We start from the raw sequence: 19,146 nt of genomic DNA on the forward strand, positions 1-19,146 counted from the left end.
GCAATTGTTAGAAACACAAGAGATTCTACAATGCTGGAAATCCAGAGTAACACACACACAAAATGCTGGAGGAATTCAGCAAGTGAAACAGTGCAATGGAGAGAAATAAAGATCCAACATTTTGGGCCAAGACCCTTCGTCAGGATAATGGGTCTAGCCCCGAAACGCCAACTCTTTATTCTGTTTCAATGTTGCTGCATTTTTATACTGCTTTCCTCAGCCTTGGAATATTTCAAAGTGCTTCACTGCACTGGAGGCTATTCAGCCCCTCAAGTTCCTACCAGTTTCCAAGGCAATGCCATTCCATCGCTCCTCATGGCCCTATATGTTGCAACTGATTCTCTTTGCCATCGTTATCAACTCCCCTTTGGTCCTTTTACCAGTCGCCCGACACAAACTTGTTTCTTAATTAACTTCCACGCGATGTTAAGTCATGCTGCACTTGTACAAGACGTTGGAGAGGCCTAATTTGGAGTACTGTGTGCAGTTTTACAACATCCTTGTAGATCTTCTCTGTGCATCTGTCTGCAGGAAAGATGTAAATAAGGTTAAAAGAGTAGAGAGAAAGTTTACAAGGATGTTGATGGGACTGGAGGACCTGAATTATAAGGGAAGATTGAATAGGTTAGGACTTTATTCCTTGGCATGTAGAATACTGAGAAGAGATTTGATAGAGCTATACAAAATTATGAAGGATATAGATAGGATAATTGCAAGCAGGCTTTTTCCACAAAGGTTGGGCGGGACTAAAACAAGAGGTCATGGGTCAAGGGTGAAAGGTGACAAGCTGACAAGCTTAAGAGGAACAGGAGGGGAAATTTCTTCACTTAGAGGGAGGTGAGGTGGTGGAACAAGCTGCCAGTGCAAGTGGTGCATGAAAGCTCGATTTCAACGTTTAGAAGTTTGGATAGGTACATGGATGGCAGGGGTATGGAGGGCGATGGGCCCAGTGCAGGTCGAGGGGAGTAGGCAGTTTAAATGGTTTGGCATGGACTGGATGGGCCAAAGGGCCTTTTCCTGTGCTGTACTTTTCTATGACTCTATGACAAGAGGTGCTGCGGATTCTAGAAATCTTGAGCAACACGCACAGGAGGCCAGAAGAGCTCAGCAGGTCAGGCAGCAAATATGGAGGGGAATACAGAGTCGACGTTTCCAGTGGAGACCCCTCATCAGGACTGGAAAGGAAGGGGGAAAGAAGCCAGAGCGGGAGGGATATGGGGATGGGGTAGGACCTGGTTCACTTGAAGGTGAGGGGACCAGGGCTGGATCCAGGCCACTTGGAGATGAGGGGAAATGTGCTGGACCTGGGCCACTTGAAGATGAGGGGGTGGGTGGAAGGGCCGGACATGGGCCACTTGGAGACGAGGGGAAGCAACTTGCCTAACATCACCACTATGCTGTTCCAAGTGTAAATAAAATCAAAGCCAATAAACAGTCACTGGAAATTCCCTGAAAAATCCAAATGGTTTCCAGACTAAATTGAATTCAGCTGTTAAAGCTAAAAATTGCCTCTCAGTGCAGCTGTAATTATTTAATTCATTCAGAGATACAGATCTGTAACAGGCCCTTCCAACCCAACAAACCCGTGGTGCCCAATTACACCCATGTGACCAATTATCCTAGAAACTAGTATGTCTTTGGAAGGTGGGAGGAAACCAGAGCACTTGGAGGAAATCCACACGGTGATGAGTAGAATGTACAAACTCCTTACAGGCAGCGGCAGGAATTGAACCTGTGTAGCAGGTTATGTAATAGCTCAAACCTCTACGTTGCCATGACAACTTGGTGGCCATTTCTGAGCTGTTTCCGCCATTTTTTCCTCTTCTTCTTCATGCTCTCAAGCATATCCAAACTTCTCAATGCTATCTCAGTGGCAGAATCGAACCCAGGTCACTGGCACTGGCATTTGAGGCCCTCCTTTGGTCGAGGTCATCCATGGATGGTGCATCCCAGTTGTCTACGTGAATGCAAGCCAGGGCAGTAGGATATGGACAGCAAGCTGTTGCCCATGCAGCAGCCCCCCTACCCCCTCCACACAGCCAATGAATCCAAAGGAAAGGCAGACTGAAAGTTTGGCTCCAGCAGTGTCACAGGATTAGCCAGTCAGTGTTGAACTCAATGTATGTCTGCCTTGAGGACCTCAGCTCTGGGTTTTATTCCCCCCCCCCCCAGGGTTTATTACTGTAACCTTCCCCCTGCAAGGCAGCAGAGGTTTGAGATCAGCAATCAGAATTCTCATCTAGAAGACTAATGTTACGTTACTGTCAAAAAAAAAGGGGAAGCTTCGGTTTTTTTGGATCCCCCCCCCCCACTGATTATCCTGTAATTTTATTTTGGATTTTTTTTGAGACAAAAAAAAATTCCGGGTTTGACTTTGCCACATTGGTCAAAGATTTATATTGCCTTTAGGAAGGTCTTGTGGTTTATAACCACTAAACAAGATTATACAAAAACTGTTTGTCCTTTCACATCGCGAGTCTCATTTGCAAAGTCCCAGCAGCAGAAGAATTTCTGGGAAGGGGCAGAAGCCATTTAAAATCTCCAAGGGCGTAACCAAGCTCTTTACCTCAATAATTATTTAACTAGAACGGCAAACATAATTGCAAAATCTGGCTCATTTATACATAACCTCCTGACCTTCAATTATGTATAATCTTATTAATGGACCATTGATGCCAAATATTCAACATTAATATCAGAGAAAGCGAGCTGGTGGTGTAATGGCATCAGCACCGGACTTCGAGGTGAGTGGTCCCAAGTTCGAATCCAGCCGACTCCTTGCATGCTTTCCATCTGTGCTGGGTTGAGCGTTGAGCTAGGAACTCTGCCTCATTAACATCAGTCAAATGCTATGGAAAACGGCAAAATTGGAATTTGCAAAAGACGCAAAAAGGAACAACAAAAAGTATCAGAGAGATATTTCACTACTTCCAAAACTAAAATCAAATTGGCAGCCTTCTCCCCATAACCTTTGATTCCCTAATTAATCAAGAACCTATCAACCTCTCTCTGTTCCTACGCCTTACGGTCTCATGGTCTTTTGGGTTCTGAGCCCACACATTCAGGAAATATTTGCCAAATATTGAAAGTCAGAGAGAGAGGACATGCAGAGGATGTTTCCAATAGTGTGAGAGTCAAGGACTAGAGGACACAGCTTCAGAATAGAAGGGCATCCTATTAGAATGGAGATGAGGAGGAATTTCTTCATCCAGAGGGTGATGAATCTGCAGAATTCATTCTAACTGTTGTGGATGCCTATTTATTGGTAAAGTGCTGGTTGATAGGTTCTTGAGTAGTGATGGTTTGAAGCATTATGGGAAGAAGGTAAGAGAATGGAGTTGTGAGGGGAAAAATAAATCAGTCATGATTGATTGGTGCAGCAGACTGGATAGACCAAATTGTTCCATTCCACTCCCACATCTTACAATCAAAGATGCATCGTCTGTTAATGAAATGTAGAGTCATGGGACACTACAGTACGAAAAAGGCCTTTCAGTCCATCTCGTGTGCGCCAAACTTGTCTGCCCAGTCCCCTCGATGGCGCTCCATACCCCTCCCATCCATGTACTTATCCAAACTCCTCTCAAGTGTTGCAATGGAACCCACACCCCCAACTTCTACTGGTAACTTGTTCCTCACTCACACCAGTCTCTGAGTGAAATTCCCCCTCAGAAGCCCAAAGTATTTCACCTTTCACCCTTAGTCTGCCATTCCTTCAGATTCATTGGCTGCGTGGAGGGGGTGGGGGCTGCTGCAGGGGCAACAGCTTGCTCTCCACATCCTACTGTCCTGGATTGCGTTCATGTAGATAACTGGGATGCACCATCCATGGATGACCTTGACCAGTGGAGGGCCTCAAATTCCAGTGCCAGTGACCTGGGTTCAATTCTGTCACTGAGATAGCATTGACAGCATCTAGTCTTATTCAACCCCAGTGGAAAAAGCCTCCTTGATTTCATCCTATCTACACCCCTCATTATTTTGTATCTAGGTGGTGGGATGGAGATACATCTATACAAAATGAGATGTGTGGTATTCCTTCCCTCTGCTAGCCTGCAGGTCACCCTTGGGCGAGGTGAGGCACCTGCTTAGCCCCTGATCAGGGTCACGTGAAGCCATGGGAGCAGGCGGTGGATGGTCATATGAGCAGCTGGCGCATATCACTAGACTTGCTTATACAACCACTGATGCCAGGCAGACAATCTCTGAAGAGTATTGATAATGGCTGGGGGTCACACATCTTGTAAAGACACTGCCCAGGAGAAGGCAATGACAAACCACTTCTGTAGAAAAATTTGCCAAGAGTAATCATGGTCATGGAAAGACCAAGATCACACACATTGTACAACGCGGCCATAATGATGATAATGATCAACCATTGAGCACATCTACATGAAACGCTGTTGTAAGAACGCGGCATCTATCGTCAAAGATCCTCACCACCCAGGCCATGCTCTCATCTTGCTGCTGCCATCAGATAGAAGGTACAAGAGCCTCAGGACTCGCACCACCAGGTCCAAGAACAGTTACTACCCCTCAACCATCAGGCTCTTGAACAAAAGAAGATAATTACACACATTTATTGAGATGTTCCCACAATCAATAACCTAATTTTAAGAGCACACACACAAGGAAATCTGCAGATGCTGGAAATTCAAACAACAACACACACAAAATGCTGGTGGAACACAGCAGGCCAGGCAGCATCTATAAGGAGAAGCGCTGTCGATGTTTTGGGCCGAGGCCCTTCATCAGGACAAACTCGACAGCGCTTCTCCCTATAGATGCTGCCTGGCCTGCTGTGTTCCACCAGCATTTTGTGTGTTGTTGTTGTTGTTTGGACCTCATTTTAAGGACTCTTTATCGCTGTCTCTTGTTATTTATTGCTATTTATTTATATTTGCATTTGAACAGTTTGTTGTCTTCTATGCTCTTGGTCTTTCATTGATCCTGTTTACAGTTACTCTTCGATAGCATTGTGGAGTACGCCTCCAGGAAGAAGAATCTCAGGGTGTACGTGCTGACATGTAAGCACTCTGATAATAAATTTTACTTTGAACTTTTGACTTTAGACTTATTCTAATAGAATGTTTTCTATTCTATTGAACAGTAGTTCAACCACGTGAAGCCTTTCCGAATAAAAGCATAAAGGTACAAGTGGAGTTAAATTCGTGTTCACACATACACACACACAATGCTCAGAGCTTCTCACCAGTTTTGACATACTCAATCACACGGGTTCCAAAGACTGAAATATCATGGGCGAGGTCTTCTTAACTTCCCTCCCTCTCAACCCGAAAGTGTGCATTATATTTCATTAAAAGGAACGAGTCTGGCCCTGCCCTCTCACTGATTGCAATGCCGTTCAAAAGGGAATAGGGGAATGTTTGCAGCCTCAAGGCGGCCCACCGCAAGGTCAATTTTATTGTCATTCAACTGTATACCGCCAAATGAAACAATGCTCCTCTGGAGCAAGGCACACAACACAGTACATTTAACTCACACACACAACACATAAAATGATATTACCACAAATAAGTTAACAGATTATAAAATATATTCCCCAAGATCAACATTTAGCATAAGGTGCATTTATGACACAAGTGAAAATGCAAACAGTATAATGCTCCTACTGTTTCCATAAGACACAAGAGCAGAATTAGGCCATTTGGCCCATCCATTCCACTACCCCATTCCATCATGACTGATCCCGGATCCCACTCAACTATCAACTTATGCTTTAAATATACCCACGGACTTGGCCTCCACTGCAGCCTGTGGCAGAGCCTGTGCCAGATTCACTAATTCCAGTCTAAAAAAAAATTTCTTCTTACTTCTGTTCTAAAAGGTCGTTCCTCAATTTTGAGGTTGTGCCCTCTAGTTCTGGATACCCCACCATAGGAAACATCCTCTCCACATCCACCCTACCTAGTCCTTTCAACATTCATATGTGATGAGGCCTGGGTGATGGCAAGGAGTTCAGGAGTCTCACGGTCTGGGGGAAGAAGCTGTTCCCCATCCTAACAGTCCTTGTTCTGATGCTGTGGTACCTCCTGCCTGATGGTTGGGAGAGGGTGCGTCAAAGAGATTATGGGATGAATGGGAGAGATCCTCGACAACGATAATGGCCCCACTTATGCAGTGTTCCTGTTAAATACCTCAGATGGGTGCAAAGCAGACTGGTTTCCTACCTGGGACATTTAAAGAATGTAGGAGGCCGTACAGCCCATTGAGTCAGTTCTTTCAATCATCAAGATCATCTGTCCCTGACACCAGATACTTGTCCCATGTCCCCATTTCTGCTATTATCTAGAAATCTAACAATCTCCACCTAAGGTAAAGAATTCCAAAAGTTCACCGCCTGACGAGTGAATGAATTTTTCCGTATCAGATGCTCCTTATTGTGTTTTTGTAATGCAAAGGTCGAGGTTCATCAGCTATGGGGAGTACGCACACTCCCGAGCAAAGGAATTAAATTCTATTCAAGTTTAGTTGTCACTCAACCCCACAAGAATACAGCCAAACAAGAGAGCATTACTCCAGGATCAAGGTGCAAAACACAGTTCCAATGCAAGATGGTAAGCACTCACAAGATATCGGCAAAACTCAGCCCATGAAAAGAAATTAGTCCGGACCCTGGGTCATGAATGCCGCAGAAATTGGCAGTCAACCACAGTACAGCTGGTCTTTGTGCCGAGTAATCCCCATTGCGTTATGGGTAGCCTCGGCAAAGACGAAGGCTACGGGAGTAAACCCAGACAGGGAATCCGGAGTGGAGACCCTTAGATGGCTGGGCATCACTGAGTATCTTCCTGGCAGCTCCTGCAGCCAAATGTATTGCTTCACTTTCCTTTGGATTACACTGGTGAGGCCGATTTGGAGATCTTGAGCGGGCATCTCAGGAATTCCATACCTTCCGCCCAGGCTGGTGTCCTGGAGAGTTCACTCCAGTGGTGCTATCCATTGTCCTTCAAGACATGTGAATACCATCATCAGCTGCTGAGTGAACACTGGGGGGGGGGGGGGGGGCGGAGGAGAACTGACTCTAGCCTTGACACTGCTCCACACTGCCACGGTGGAGCGCACCGGCTTTGACGCCACTCTCCTGGGGGCTGTTAACAGGCGACACCCTGAGGCTTGAGGCCTAGTCCTCCCAATAAATCTTGACCTGCATTAAAGGGCCAATTTTAATGCTGTCTGGCTTGAGAATTATAGCCTCATCATCGGCGTCAGAGGCTCTTGTCTTTCCAAAATCGAGAGGGTTTGAGACTTCCTGGGCATCAAGCAGATAAAAGCATTTCATCTCACAGGTTACACTTGCTTCCTTTTGTGGGATATTAATATTTTAAGCGTTTAAAAATCATTTGTTGAGATACATCACTAAATAAGCCCTTTGAGCCACATTGCACAACAATCCCCTGATTTAATCCTAGCCTAATCAGGGGAAAATGTACAATGACCAATTAACCTAGCAACCAGATTGTCTTTGGTCTTTGGGAGCAAAGCGGAGCACCTGGAGGAAACCCACACGGTCACGGGGAGAACGTACAAACTTCTCACAGGCAGCGGCGGGAATCGCCCCCCGGTACCGTAAAGCATTGTGCTAACTGCTACGCTACTTATATGGAGACTTCATTTTATTTTACAAGTTGTTTCGTCTCGACTTACCATAGCTGTCGTTGGTAGCCAAAGCGTAGATTCGCACGGAATTAGATGAGCAGTCCTCTGTGTTCTCGATGTCCAAGTCGCCAAACATCAACATGATACTCTTCCCCAGACCGACATCCAACTCCCATCTGCACGAGGTGTGATTCGGGTAGGTGCCAGGGTAGCCCTTGGAAGTTAAAGTGCCACTTTCAGGGCCAATAACCGTGTGCCCACAGCCGTCACCTGCAAAGGGATGAACGAAGGACAATAAGGCTCCAGGAAATGTCAGATAGAGTCTCGATTAAAACGATTTAGACAAGGTGACAATTCTTTACTATTTAAACAGGCAATAACTGTCTAGGCAGCAATGACAAATTAAAAACACAAGAAAGTCTGCAAATGCTGGACACACAGACACAGACACACCCCCCCCTGAAATCTGAGACACAGGTACAACGTGGTCAGGTCACCAGAGTTCTGGTTCACTGATCCAGACAAAATTTCAAACTTCTGTAAGACAGCCAGGAAATTTAAATTTAAGTAATTAAAATCTTTTTTTTAAAAAAAAGAGATGGCGCTGCTGAAGGCAGGAGACAAATTACCGACGATTCTCAAAATAGGAATTACAATTGAATACTTCATTAATAACACATTTACTTTTAAAAAACTATGAAAACTATTTAAAAAAACATCACTGCAAACAATGAAGAGGCAAGTGAAGGCCAGGCCGACTTGAAGCAGGCCAGTGCGAGCAAGGTCGTAGCAATTCCGAAATGGAGTCAGAGATGGAGTCGGAGTGTGTGGAACGGAGGAGTTTTGGAGCCCGTCCACCTAAACCCAGAGCCGTCTAAGTGCTGGGCCAATTGGAAAGGTCATGGTGGTGGTGTCTAGGCCCAGAGCATATCGACGGGAGGGATGTCCGGTCTTCGAGTGAGGAATGACCTGATGTTTGGGCAAGTTAAATGTCAGGCCAGATGGATTGAAAAGGCAGGGTGTTGGGACCAGAGGCCGGTTTGAGCCAGTTCTGCTCACTGCTTCACTCTTCACTGCACTGAGGCTAAGGCTGTTGGCCTGCAGGCCTCATGACGTTTTGCCCCACTGTGTGATGAATTGAGGCTGAGGCTGTGAGCCTGCTCTGGGCTTTGTGTCTATAGACTCACTTTCATTCTGAATGTTGTTTGCTTTCATGGTTTGCGATAATTGTTTTCTTTCTGTCTCCACACATTGGGTGTTTGTTGCTCTTTTTAAAAAAAAATGTGTTCTTTCGGATTTCTTGTTTCATGGCCGCCTGCAAGGAGACCATAAGACATAGGAGCAGAATTAGGCCATTCAGCCCATCGAGCCTGCTCCACCATTTCATCATAGCAGATCCTGGGTCCCCTCTCACCATATCCCTTGATGCCCCGTCCAATCAGGAATCTACCAACTTCTGCTTTAAATATACCAATGGGCTTGGCCTCCACTGCTATCTGTGGCAGAGCATTCCACAGATTCACCACTCTCTAGCTAAAATAAAACCCTCCTTACTTCTGTTCTAAAAGGTCGCCCCTCAATTTTGAGGCTGTGCCCTCTAGTTCTAGATACCCCCATCATAGGAAACATCCTCTCCACATCCACTCTATTTAGCCCTTTCAATATTCAGTGGGTTTCAATGAGATCCCATGCATTCTACTAAATTCCAGTGAGTACAGGCCCAAAGCTGCCAAACACTCCTCATAAGTTAATCTCATCATTCCTGGAATCATCCTTGTGAACCTCTTCTGGACCCTCTCCAATGACAATACATCCTTTCTCAGATGAGAGGCCCAAAACTGTTGACAATACTCCAAGTGTGGCCTGACTAGTGTCTTATAAAGGCTCAGCATTATCTCCTTGCTTTTATATTCTATTCATATACACTCATATGATTATATGATATATATGTACAATGTCTGAAATACATCTTATAGAAATGTTTGTTTGATGATGAGCTTCAATAAAAAAATAAATTACAAAAAAAAAGAAATAAATGCCAACATTGCATTTGCCTTCATTACCACAGACTCAACCCGAGTCTTGATGAAGGGTCTCGGCCCGAAACATTGACTGCTCATTTCAACGGATGCTGCCCGACCTGCTGAGTTCCTCCAGCTTGTTTGTACGTGTTGATTTGACCCCGGCATCTGCAGTGTACTTTGTGTTTACATCCTGTGAATGAACCTTCTGGGAGTCTTGCACGAGGACTCCCAAGTCCCTCTACGCCTCTTTCAACAAATCTAAGGTTGTATAATGCATACTGTACATACTTTAATAATAAATGTACTTTGAACTTTAAAGAGTTTGCCTCTTGATAGTAAACAAGAAACTAACGGACTGTCAGAAAAATTCACAATTCGGTGACATCCTTCAGGACTAACATGGATAGAAGTTTATAGGGCTAAATCCGGGCAAACTGTAGTTTGCTTTTCTTTTTCAAAAGGAAACTGGAGACACGTAACTCTCACAGGCCTGAAGGAACTTACTTGCTGCCTGTTACGCCACTGGCGTTTAGGGCAGCAATAAAGGTCCTCCATCTCAGGCAGGGTTCATCGTGTCGGTAGTTTCCTCTCGGTTTTCACTGTCAGTCATGCAAGTCCCGGGTGGAGACTCAGGAATACTGTCACACTCAGATGTAGAAGGATTCTTCATTGCTGTTTCCATAACAATTTTATTTGACCAGTCAGGGTTGTGGGAGGAAGGCGAATGCTATGTTAGCATTCATTATGAGAGGACCAGAATATAAAAGGATGTAATGTTGGGACTTTATAAAGCACCAGCAAGGCCCTTACTTGGAGTACTGTGAGCAGTTTTGGGCCCCTTATCTGAGAAAGGATGTGCTGTTATTGGAGCTTCACAAAACTGATTGCAGGATTGAAGGGCTCGTCGGATGAGAAGCATTTGATGTTTCTGGGCATCTACTCACTGGAATTCAGAAGAATGAGGGGTGACCTCATTGAAACCTATCGGATGTTGAAAAGCCTCGATAGAGTGGAGGTGGTAAATTGTGGTAAGCAATCACCCCAATGAAGAGGTAAGCACAGGCAGGTGCCAAGGTGTGCGGGTGCGACGCAAACTCAGAGTGAGGTCAAGGAGACACGGTCGGAGCAAGTTTCAGACGGAGTCGGGACGCGTGGAGTGCAGATAAGTTTCAGAGCCCGTCTATCTACACCGAGAACAAGGCCTGATCAATCTAAGCACTGAGCCGATCTGGAAATGTCTGGCATGGCCTGGAACATGGCTGAGGGGTCCAGGCCTAGAGCAGGCCGACGCGGTGGGGCCCAGGTCTTAGAGCAAGGAACAACCCGACGCTCGGATGACTTAAAACACCGGACTGGATGAATTGAAAAGGGTGTCAGGACGAGAGGCGAGGGGTTAGCCAGTTCCACTCACTGTTCTGTGATGTTTAATTTGTTCTTCGTTAAACTGAGGCCGAGGCTGTGGGCCTGCTCCTGCTGCTCTGGGCTTCATGCCTGTGGACTCCCTTTCATTCTGAATGCTGCTTGCTTGCTTTTATGGCTTGCATAATTTGTAGTTTATTTCTCTCTCCCTCTCTCTCTCTCTACACATTGGGTGTTTGTTGGTCCTTTTTTTTGAAAAAAGAGTCCTTTTGGGTTTCTTGTTTTGTGGCTGCCTGTAAGGAGATGAATCTCAAGGCTCTGTAGAGTTCAGAGTTCAGTTCCTGTAAGGAGACTCTTTACGTCCTTGCTGTAGAATGTGAGTGTTTTCTCCAGCCCCTCTAGCTTCTTCCTACAATACTAAGATATATCGGCAGGTTAATCAGTCACTGTGAGTAGTCCTGTATTTAATCTGGTTTGGGGTTGCTTGAAGGAGTTGAAGACCTGCTCCATATCACAGTACAAATAAATTTCATTGTTCTACTGTGAATGCCTGCAAGAAAATAAATATCAGGGTAGCATATGGCGACTTTTACAATAAATTTACTTTGAACCACAGCTATGGGTGAGTAGGCCCACTGCCTTGTGGGCAGCCTCGGGAGAGACCAAGGCTACGGGAGTAAACCCAGACAGCAGATCCAGGGTGGAGCCCCTAAGGCAGCTGGATGTCATTGAACATCCTTCCGGCAGCTCCTGCTGCCCTGAGCATTCCTTTGGATGGCACTAGTGAGGCCAGGAGGGGGATCGTGACGACTGGGGCATCTCAAGATCTCCGCGCCTTCTGCCCAGGCTTGTGATGATGATCATCACCCATTGTCCTTTGAAACAGACAGGTGCGAACCACTTTGAACTTTGGTTCGGTGCTTGGTGGAGAACTCGCTGATCGGTTGCATCACTGCCTCGAGGTTCCCATGCACAGGATCGCAAGGGGCTGCAGAGGGTTGTAAAGTCAGCCAGCTCCCTCAAGGGCACAACACAGTCTACCATCGAGGACATCTTCAGGAGGTGGTTGCTCAAGTGTTGACACGTGGCCTAGTGGATAAGGCATCGTTCTAGTGATCTGAAGGTCACTTGTTCGAGCCTCAGCTGAGGCAGCGTGTTGTGTCCTTGAGCAAGGCACTTGAAGCTCTGCAACCACACCGGTGCCAAGCTGCTTGGGTCCTAGTGCCCTTCCCTTGGACAACATCGGTGGCGTGGAGAGGGGAAGGCTTGCAACATGGGCAACTGCTGGTCTCCCATACAACCCTGCCCAGGCCTGCGCCCTGGAAACCTTCCAAGGCGCAAATCCATGGTCTCACGAGACTAACGGATGTCTATATAAAGGATTCTCAAGAAGGTGGTGTCCAGCATTAAAAGACCCTCACCACCTGAGACGGGCCCTCTTCCTGCTTTTGCCACCAGGGAGGAGGCACAGATGACCCAGACTCAACATCTTAGGAACAGCTTCTTCCCCTCTGCCAACAGATTTCTTAACAGCTTACGAGTTCATGAACCCACCCTCAGTATTTGCATTTTGCACTCCTTATTTTTAAAAACTTTGTCTTGCACTGTACTGCTGTCAGAAAACAACAAATTCCACAGCATATTTCACAGATAAACCTGATTGCAATCTAATGTGTATTTAGTATTTCAATACTTGAGTAATCTTGTATTTATCTTGGTTCATTAAGCATCCTTTGTCACTTAATTATGGGTTACATGTAAGAATATTTGAATTGCATACGTCATCACACGACCACATGATGTGTACATGCCTCACTTTAAGGAAACCCCAAAGTTAGACTCATATTTTGGACTCCCTGCATTCTCTTTTGAAGTTACAAAACATCTAACACAATAGAAGAGGTTTCCTTGTCAGTTTCCAAAGCAAATCTCTTCAGGGGGCCTCCCACTGTAAGTTAGCACCTACTTTCTGTTTGATTACTGTGAAGCGGTTAAACGTGTTAAGTTTTTTTTCTGTAGCTTGGTTATCTTTTGAATTAACTAGTTGCTACGCCGCTTCCATAACTCCTGCAGGTGTTTGTATTTCTCTTACTAAATTTCCTGTCCGTTTGACGAAGATGCCTCTGCCACCCTGACCTGAATATAACGGAGGTCACACCAATTACAGGTGTGTCAAAATGGTTGCTGTGATGTGTCTAGTGTGGTGGTGTAGTGGGCACTGCTTGTCGCTCTCACTTTCAGCTTCCACCACTGGCTAACTATCTTGTGAAAAGGACCATAAGATATAGGAGCAGAAGTAGGCCATTCGGCCCATCGAGTCTGCTCCGCCATTCAATCATGCACTGATCCAATTCTTGCAGTCATCCCCACTCCACTGCTTTCACCCCATACCCTTTGATGCCCTGGCTAATCAAGAACCTACCTATCAGGAGAGCTGAATGTGTAAGCCCCTCTCTGCCTCTCCGACAGCAAGCCTCATGTAGTGCCTCTGCAATGGCGGCACAAGGAAACTGAACTCCTTTCGGACTCAGGCTGAACAACAGAGGATGGGGAGGAGGTCTGGCCCCTACGCTCAGAGCTCGCAGGCCCACTGGAGTGTGGACTCATCCTGGTGCTCGTGAACCAGATCCCCTGCTGTGCTTAAATAGCCCCTCTGCCTTGTGGGCAGCCTCAGGAAAGCCAAAGGCTATGGGAGTAAACCCAGAAAGCAAATCCAGACTGAAGCCCCTAAGGCAGCTTGATGCCATTGAACATCTTTCCGGCAGCTCCTGCAGCCAAGCAGGTGCCAAACGTATTGCTTCACAAGCTTTCATCAACTGTTTATTCATTTCCAGAGATGCTGCCTGACCTGCTGAGTTCCTCCAGCACTTTGGGTGTGTTCCTTTGAAGTGGAAGGATTCTGATAGAACAGAAGAGTGGACCCATGGGAGAAAGGAAAGTGCTGGTAGAGGTTGAGGCCTGGAGTTTCAATCAGTGGTCAGAGGCCCACTGTCTGAGAGTCCAGGTCAGGGACTGGAATCTGTAATAGTGAGAGGTTGGAGTCAAGGATTAGAATACCGGAGACGGTCTGACAGGGGTTGGAGGTGTGTATGTGTGAGGGTGAGAGAATGGGTGGGAAAGGGGCTTGTGTTGCCGTTTTGTTCTGCTTTCTTGTTGCTTGTACTGTTCTGCTGAACATTGTGGCAGGCTGGAGGGTGAGAGGTGAAGCCGGGTGGGCGGGAAAGTCCAAGGGCTGGAGAGGAAGGAATCTGATAGGAGAGGAGGGGGACCATTGGAGAAAGGGAAGGAGGAAGGGCACCAGGGTGAGGTTATAGGTATGCGAGGAGGAGAGGCCAAGAGGCCAGATTGGGAAATGGAAGAGGAGAGCTGAGGCTGTGAGGCTGCTCCGCACTTAGTGTACAAAAAAGCTGGATGAACTCAGCAGGTCGGGCAGCATCCATTGAAAGAAGCAGTCAACATTTTGGGACCCTTTGTCAGTCCTGACGAAGGGTCTCGACCCAAAGCGTTGACTGCTTCTTTCAACGGATGCTGCCCGACCTGCTGAGTTCATCCAGCTTTTTTTGTATGTCTTGACTTGACCACAGCATCTGCAGTGTACTCTGTGTCCGCACTTAGTGTCTGTGCGCTTCGCAGCGATTTGACCCACTAAATGATGAACTGAGGCTGAGGCTTTGGGCCTTCTCCGGCTGCCATGGACACCATTTGGTTCAGAATACTGCTGCTTGCTTTTATTATTAGCAGGATTTGCATTTCTTTTCCCCTCTTTCTCTGTGCATTGGGAGTTTTGTCTTTTTTTTAAATTGGGTTCTTTTGGGATTCTTGCTTTGAGGCTGTTTATAAGCAGACAAATCTCAAGGTTGTATCATTTATACGCACTTTGATAATAAATGTACTTTGAGTTATTTGAAGGGCCCTCCTCCTTTTTCTTTCTCTAAAGTTTAGGCTAAACCTTTTTTGTCAATAGGTGAATAGAATTTTTTTGTACTTAAGGGCATCAGGAAATATTGATTTAATGCATAAAAGTGTCCTTGAGGCAAAAGATCAATTATGAAGTTATCGGCTGACAGAAGAGGGCCAAATGGCCAACGCCTCCCACTGCTTCTTGCGTTAAATCCAGTTAGTCTCCTCCCCCCTGCGCCCCCTCATCTCTTCCTGGAGTTGTTCTCTGTGGCTCCATTGATAAAGTCCAGGATCTTGTACACTTCTCTGAAAGCCTTATCCTGCACCCCCCTCACAGATTTATTGAGTAAATAATGCAGGACTATCTGCCCGCTGATAAACTGTAAATAGCTCTGTGTTTGCATTAATTAATAATTCGGTACATTTCCCAATTTAACAAGGAGTCCAGTGTTCACTTGTGTTCAGCAAGCCGGCGTCTCACTATGAATTATTCTTTCAACAAGGACCTACAGACAGAATGTAAATGAAAGAGTTGCTTAGTGCCAGGAAGTATCTTAACCAAATGACCCACTCCTCTCCCTTTTGCCTTCACCCCCACCCCCCCACCCCTCTGCACACACAGGAATTTAAACACTTGCATAATTGGCACTGAAGGTTGAATCATATTCAGTTCCAATCCAGTTAATCTTATTCTGGTCGACGCTACTGGTGATGAAGTCAATGTGCTCCTTATGCATGTAAACATCAAGAGAAAGTGATAGTCGGCAAGCTGAACGTTGTAGTCTAGCCAGCAACCCACTGAGCCAAGATATCAGAGCTTCCCTCTGTTGGAGGGGCCCCCAACCTTTTTTGTATGTCGTGGACCAATATCATTAATCAAGGGGTCTGTGGGCTGGGTGGCAAGGTCTAGGCCCAGAGAGCGTTGCTATGGCGATACCCTGGCTCCTAGCGCTCTTCATGATCCGGTGTTAGGACGATTTAAACGTTGGCCCAGATGCACTGAAAAGGCAGGGTGTCGGGACCAGTGGCGAGGGCCGGGCCGATTCCGCTCGCTCCTCCGCGATGCCCACTGCTCTCTCCGCAGCGCTGAGTCTGCGAAACTCCTCCTGCTGCTACGCGCTTTACCCCGCTGTGTGATCAACTAAAATCGAGGCTGTGGGCCTACCCTGGCTGCTCCGGGATCCGGGTCAATGGACTCAATTTGGTTTGGAATGCCATTGCTTACTTTTATTGTTTGCAATGATTTGTTCTTTTTTCTTTTTCTCTGCACATTGGGTGGTGGTCTTTTTAAAAAAAAAATTGGGTTTCTTGCTTTGTGACCGCCTGTAAGCAGACAAATCTCAAGGTTCCATAATTTATACATACTTTGACGTCAGGTTGGGACCCACTGCTCTATTGGATTTCTGTTATTGGCCTCAATGCCTCTGGCTTGGTGAAGGGTGATCAGCAATGCACATTGGTCAGCTGGATCGAGAAAATGGTCACGGGGACCCTATACAACTGTAGCAAGAATGTCTACACTGTTGTACCTAATTCCTCCTTAATAAGTTCAAAGGTCCATTTGCCTTCACAATTGCTTGCTGGACCTGCACATTCAAAAGGCAGGCAGCCTCTAGATCGTGGGGGGAAATTGCTCCAAAGTGCTCAGCTACCAGAAAGGGGAGACTGACTGTTGATCGCTGGTGGGGGGGGGGGGGGGGAGAGATTGCACACTGCCAGAGAGGGAAAGTCCAGTCGCTGACCCCAGAGAACGTTACCCAGGTTTTCTGTGATTTGGACATGGACTTGGACTATAGATTTTTTTTGTTCAGTCTTGTAGCTTCTTTTAAAAATTTTCTGCGTTTTTCGCCTGATTCTTCTCGATCTTTGTGTGCGGGGGAAGAGAATTTAGATGTCGATGAGCTTGTTCCATTTTTGTTAATTTTCTTGTGCAGGGAAGGAAGATTTGGGGGCTGATGATTGTGCTCCCATTCTTTCCTTTCTTGGTTTACGTAGTTCAGTGTAGGTTTTGTATTGTTTCATGTGGCACCATGGTCCTGAAAAACATTGCCTCGTTTTTACTGTGTACTGTACCAGCAGTTATGGTCAAAATGACAATAAAAAGCAACTTGACTTGACTTGGTTTCATGACTATCTGGAGAAGAAGAGCTGCAGAGGTGTATACCTTGACAAGAAATGAACCTTTGAACCTCAACCTACAGAGATTTGTGCACAAGGACACCCAGGTCACCTTGAACAATGACTTGGAGGCAAAACGCACAAAATGCAGGAGGAAGTCAGCAGTTCCTCCAGAATTTCGTGTGTGGGTTGCATCGGATTTCCAGCATCTGCAGATTTTCTCATGTTTGCGATACAATAACTTGGAATAAGGTGCTCAGTTCTGGCTGCCTCATTATAGGAAGGACGAGGAAGCCTTAGATGGTGAGAGGAAATTTACCGGGATGTTTCCCGGATGAGAGAGCACATCTTATGAGGATACGTTGAGTGAGTCAGGGCTTTCCTCTTTGGAGTGTAGGAGGACGAGAGGTGACTTGATAGAGGTGGAGGTTCTGTCTAGCATGTGCTGCTGCTATTTGTCCACCTGCTATAGCTTTAGCTTTCTTTAATGAAACAAAATGGTCAGATCAGTCCTGCTGAAGGGTCTCGGCCCAAAATGTTGACTGTACTCTTTTCCTAGATGCTGCCTGGCCTGCCGATTTCCTCCAGCATTTTGTACACATTGGTCAGGTCTGTCTGAACTTGTGCACCTTTAAGATGACAGTGAGCCAATTCCCTTTAAGGTATTGAGGAAAATAGATTTGAAAGAACGCTGGTTGCCTGGGGTACTTATTTCAGGATATACATGTTTTAGATCTGCTTGGCAACTTCAATTGAGTTGCAATAAGAACGGAAGCAGAAAAATCTGCTAATTACCTGTAAAGTACATGTTGTTAAGCAATACTTTAGAAAGATTATTTTCATGCATTGTTCATTCGAATCTTCATCGGCCCCTGTTAATCTGGAGGCTTTCAAACTGCTTTGCCATTTTTTTTTTCTAAAAAGCCTTTTCAAAATTTTGAATTGAAAGCATTTCATTCATTATGGTGAACTTGCCATGGGAAAGAGGGAAGCCTTTCATTTAATTACAAACTTGATGACTCAAAGGCGTTTGCAGTTTCATTGAAGGTACACAGCACAGAACGTAGAGCATGGCAGCACTTTGCGACTCTTCAGCCCATTATGTTCCAACGTGCTCAAAGTTCAAAGTAAAATTTATTAGCGTACATACATGTCACCACATACAACCCTGAATTTCTTTTTCCTGCGGGCATATTCAGCAACTCTATAGAATAGTAACTGTAAACAGGATCAATGAAAGACCAAGAGCATAGAAGACAACAAATTGTGCAAATGCCACTATAAATAAAATAGCAATAGATAACAAGAGCATGAAATGACAAGATAAAGAGTCCTTATAAGGAGATTATTGGTTGTGGGAGCGTCTCAATAGATGAGTGTAGTTATCCCCTTTTGTTCAAGAGTCTGATGGTTGAGGGGTAGTAACCGTTCTTGAACCTGGTGGTGCGAGTCCTGAAGCTCCTGCACCTTCCACTTGAAGGCAGCAGCAAGAACAGAGCATGGCCTGGGTGGTGGGGACAATCCATTATCATCCTTACCCTCAAGTCGAAGTAACAGACACAAAATGCTGGAGGAACTCAGCAGGGCCAGGCAGCAGCTATGGAAAAGAGTAAACAGTTGACATTTTGGGCCGAGACCCGTCGGCAGGTGCATCTTAATTTGCCAGTCGGAAGCCTCTTCCGCTGTGTCAGTTGTTGATTGGTCTGTTTGGAATGGCAGTGGCCCTTTCCTATTGGTTGGCTTGTGTGCCACAGCACCAATTTCTGGTTCCAGGTGCCTTGGCGGTATAAAATAGCACGTGTGTGAGGCTTGCTCTCTCCTTCCTTTGTTTCCAAGGCACACTACATAAATCCATTGGGAAGGTATGCTCCAGACCAAAAAGACATGCACAATATTTTTCTATCATCCAGGTGACTATCTGAGTCTCTTAAATATTCCCAATGTATCTGCCTCTATCACCTGGTAGAGCAGTCCATGCAACCAGCACTTTGAATGAAAGATTTCCCTCTGATATCCCCCCTATACTTTCTGTTAAGAGCGTTTTTTTTTAACAAATAACTTCAGTAGCTGACTTCAGCCACCAGTTCTCAGATCTGAATGTGAACTCTGGGTTAAAAGTAAAACG

The 19,146-nt window shown here is 45.8% G+C and overlaps 1 protein-coding gene across 1 annotated transcript in view; it reads right to left on the reverse strand.

The window, feature by feature from the left end:
• The window catches only part of si:dkey-34d22.1 (discoidin, CUB and LCCL domain-containing protein 1), a 149,925-nt gene extending 137,878 nt beyond the window's left edge, over positions 1-12,047 (reverse strand). The window contains exons 1-2 of the mRNA XM_059949557.1: positions 11,839-12,047; positions 7,669-7,943 (exon numbers count right to left, since the gene is read on the reverse strand). Of these exons, the coding sequence (XP_059805540.1) occupies positions 7,669-7,943; positions 11,839-12,047 (484 nt within the window). The remainder of the gene's footprint in view (positions 1-7,668; positions 7,944-11,838) is intronic.
• Positions 12,048-19,146: the final 7,099 nt, after the last annotated feature.

Source organism: Hypanus sabinus, chromosome 24, assembly GCF_030144855.1.
Source record: "Hypanus sabinus isolate sHypSab1 chromosome 24, sHypSab1.hap1, whole genome shotgun sequence".
In the NCBI taxonomy this organism is placed as follows: domain Eukaryota; kingdom Metazoa; phylum Chordata; class Chondrichthyes; order Myliobatiformes; family Dasyatidae; genus Hypanus; species Hypanus sabinus.